Below are 3606 nucleotides of genomic sequence, written 5' to 3'. Positions count from 1 at the left end.
TTTTTTAATTTTTATGGATTTTTTTATATAAATGTACACAACAATAAGTAAATTACACAACATAATTAAACTCCTCCCCCAAACCTAAATGTCACAGTGTCCTCATTGTGACGCCTACAGCATAGCAATCACACACAAATCCAGCAACCTAAAGGACACAACTAACAAAAGGAATGGAAAAGAAATAGATAATAGAATTAAAGAAGGTACAAGGGAAGAGAATACCGGGTAAGAGCTTATGATTCCCCCAAACCAGCTGCAAAAACAGGGGAAAAATTATCAACCGCGCAATTCCACATCAAGTCATCTACAAAATAAACCCAAAACGTGGTTACTCGATCGAGCCTCGTCTTACTCGATCGAGGAACCATCTGGACGAGCAACTTTCTGCATTTAAAATAAATGCGCACACAAATCATAATTAATACAAGTTAAAGCTCGTAACAGTAAATCAAAAAGTAGCGTCTGTGCTACAAACAAGCATAAGTAGCACCAATAAAAAGTTCAAGAAAAGAATAAAAGCAATGAATAATGTCCTGACTCATCAAACCCAAAGTTTATAAAATATGAGCAATGCTCATCATTCTTCAGGTCATCCTCTTGAGGAAGGAGATAAGGCACTTCATCTGTCATAGAAGCTTCATCAAAAACTCTAAATGGCTCCTCTCTGAAATTTCAGCTTCCAAAGCATCCAATTCAGCTTCTATTTCAACATTCTCATCACAGCTGTAAACCCTCTTAGGAGGAGGATCATCTCCATAAATCAGCTTCTCTATCTCATCCACTTCCTTGCTCCATGGATATGACGCAATAGCATGGGCCTCAGGTGAATTCCTATCAAAACATAAAGCAAGACAATCATCAAAAGTAGAATTAAGAGCATTAATCATATGATAAGAAGCTTTTTAAATCAGAGGATGTTTTAAAGTATTATCAACAACAAATCTAATAGTGTCATCCCCAACTCTTAGTGTCAGACTACCATCCCTAACATCTATGAGTGCTCCTGCAGTGTGATGGAATGGTCTACCAAGAATGATGGGTACTTGAGAGTCCTCAGCCATATCCATAACAATAAAGTCAACTGGAATTAAATAATTCCCAACTCTAACGGGCACATCCTCTAAGACACCAATAGGTTTCTTTAAAGATCCGTCGGCCATTTGTAAGGTTATATTAGTGATACGGAGTTGACCCATATTTAACTTTTTACATATTGAATATGGCATGACACTAACACTAGCTCCTAAATCACAAAGGGCTCTATCAATAGCTATACTACCAATATGACAAGGAATAGAAAAACTCCCTGGATCCTTAAGCTTTGGTGGTGAGTTAGCTTGCAATGCGGCCGCGCACTCCTGAGTAAATGCTACTGTCTCCACTTCATCAAAAGACCGCTTCTTTGATAAGATTTTTCTTAAAAATTTAGCATACGCCGGCACTTGAGTTACCAATTCAGTAAATGGCACTGTCACTTGAAGATTCTTTACTACCTCCATAAACCTTCCAAACTGTTGCTCAAGTTTGGATTTCTGTAATATTTGAGGAAAAGGTAGTTGAATTTTAATTGGCTCGTCTTCTTTTGCATTAGGAGACGGTTTGGAAATATTATTGTCAGATAAAGGGGTGACTCGATCGAGTCTTGTTCTTACTCGATCGACTGAAGTGGTGCCTCGATCGAGCCTAGGGTGTACTCGATTGAGGAACCTGTCTTTACTCAATGCCGTAGTTGAAATTGCAGAAAAATCACCATCAGGGGAGGTGCCTCGATCGAGCCCGCATATACTCGATCGAGGAACCTGGCTTTTCCTCGCTTTTTCGTCTTTCTTCTCAACCCGTGTTTGATCTTTGCAAATTACTTTCTCGTCATCGCTTAACTAGAGATTTCCCAATCCTTTAGGATGCATATAGGGAACCTCACTTTCATTAATGGGCATGTCCGGACTTTGATAGGTAGTACCGCTCCTTAAAGAAATTGCATTAACTTGCTCGTGAGCTTGTTTACCTTGAGGAGGATGACCGGATTATTTTGATGGATTTTGAGCCGCCATTTGAGCAAATTCAGTATCCAACATCTTATTATGAGCCATAAGTTCGGAGATTTGAGCCGTTTACTTTTGTTGCATCATCAAAGTTTGGTGCAATAGAGCTTTTAACTCCGAGACCTCATTACTTGGAGCTTGAGGAGGAGGTTGAAATTGTTGAAAACCTCCTTGATTTAGCCTTTGATAACCTCCTTGTGGTTGATTACCACGATTTGGAGGAATAATATAGGTACCTTGTTGAGGAGCTTTAAAGAAGTTAGAATATGGTGTACCTTACTTGAAAGTTTGGAAGGCATGAACTTGCTCTATAGTACTCATACACTTGGCCGCAGTGTGGCCATCTATACCACATCTCTCGCAAGACACTTCTTGTTGAACCATATGAACCATCTCTTGCTTACCCAAGGACTGGGTAGTCTTCAATTCGTCTATTTGAGCCGTTAGAGCCTCCAGTTGTGCTGCAATAGCACTATCTGTACCACTTCCTCTCTTACTTCCCCTGGGTTTACCATACTCAGCTGTGTGAGTAGCTATCTGATAAATGAACTTCCAAGCATTACCATCATTAGTGTTATCTTGGAATCTCCCATTGGCAGCTGAATTAAGTAGAGCTCTATGATCATCATACAACTCGTTGCAAAGGAACCAAATTTTGAAGCCATGGTGAGGGACGGATCGAACTAATCTTTTGAATCATATCCAAGCTTCATTAATATCCTCAGTAGGACCTTGCTTAAAACTTGTAATCTGACTTCTCAATGCATTAGTTTTCTGTGGTGGAAAATACCTCTTGTAAAATGCAAGAGCTATAGAAGTCCAATTGGTAATTGCGTCGGTCTCCATGTCTAAGTCTCTTAACCACTCAACTGCATCATCTCTCAAAGATAAAGGAAATAAAGTTTGCTTGACCTGATCTTGAGACACCCCAGCTGTCAAAGAAATAGAACAATAATAAGTAACAAACTTTTCCATGTGCTTTGCGGGGTCCTCTCCAGCTTTTCCTCCAAATAAATTCCTCTCTATTAGGCTTATGTATGAAGGTTTGATCTCAAAAGTTCCCTTATCAGCGGTAGGGAGCTTGAAGCCATTAGGAATACAATCAACCGTGGGTTCGGAGTGACTTGCCAATGTCGGCATCTTTGATGTTGTAGAAACCACAGGTGCAGAAATAAGTGTGTCCTCTTCTAAGGACGAGTCTTATGCGAAAGTATACCGCTCGTAGGCAAGTGTACTCAAGTCTTCGACTTGACTTACTTCTCTTTCAAATTTTCGTCCGTAGCAAAAAGTCTTTACTAGCTCGGGATCAAAAGGTATAATCTCTAACCTGTTAGACCTGGGCATACACGAAAACTACAAGAAAAGATAAAACTGCCTCAAGGAACTGAAGTTCCCTGAAACAAAAGACAAAAATATACAGAAACAAACAGAACAGTTGTTGCCTTCCCCGGCAACGGCGCCAAATTTGATAAGGTTAAAGTTGTATCACCTTAATCAAAATAAATCCTATACTAATACTAACAAGATAGCTAGTGGTAAGTCAGGGTCGAATCCACAGGGA

At 39.7% G+C, this 3606-nt stretch overlaps 1 protein-coding gene across 1 annotated transcript; it reads right to left on the bottom strand.

The window, feature by feature from the left end:
* Positions 1 to 2321: 2321 nt before the first annotated feature.
* Positions 2322 to 3185, bottom strand: LOC141613627 (uncharacterized). The gene is made up of 2 exons (XM_074432371.1): positions 2836 to 3185; positions 2322 to 2547 (listed from the first exon to the last, which is right to left on the bottom strand). The coding sequence occupies exons 1-2, from the start codon at positions 3183 to 3185 to the stop codon at positions 2322 to 2324; spliced, it is 576 nt and encodes a 191-aa protein (XP_074288472.1).
* Positions 3186 to 3606: the final 421 nt, after the last annotated feature.

Source organism: Silene latifolia, chromosome 11, assembly GCF_048544455.1.
Source record: "Silene latifolia isolate original U9 population chromosome 11, ASM4854445v1, whole genome shotgun sequence".
Classification (NCBI taxonomy): domain Eukaryota; kingdom Viridiplantae; phylum Streptophyta; class Magnoliopsida; order Caryophyllales; family Caryophyllaceae; genus Silene; species Silene latifolia.
Note: the sequence above shows the minus strand (reverse complement) of the source record. Positions and strands in the feature narration are given on the sequence as shown.

Excerpts from the sequence above, each read along its gene's own strand:
- LOC141613627 (XM_074432371.1), bottom strand. The coding sequence starts at position 3,185 with ATGCCGACATTGGCAAGTCACTCCGAACCCACGGTTGATTGTATTCCT. Across the intron at positions 2,548-2,835 it reads GCTCTTGCATTTTACAAGAG|GGGAAGTAAGAGAGGAAGTG; the intron begins GTATTTTCCACC and ends TGGTAAACCCAG.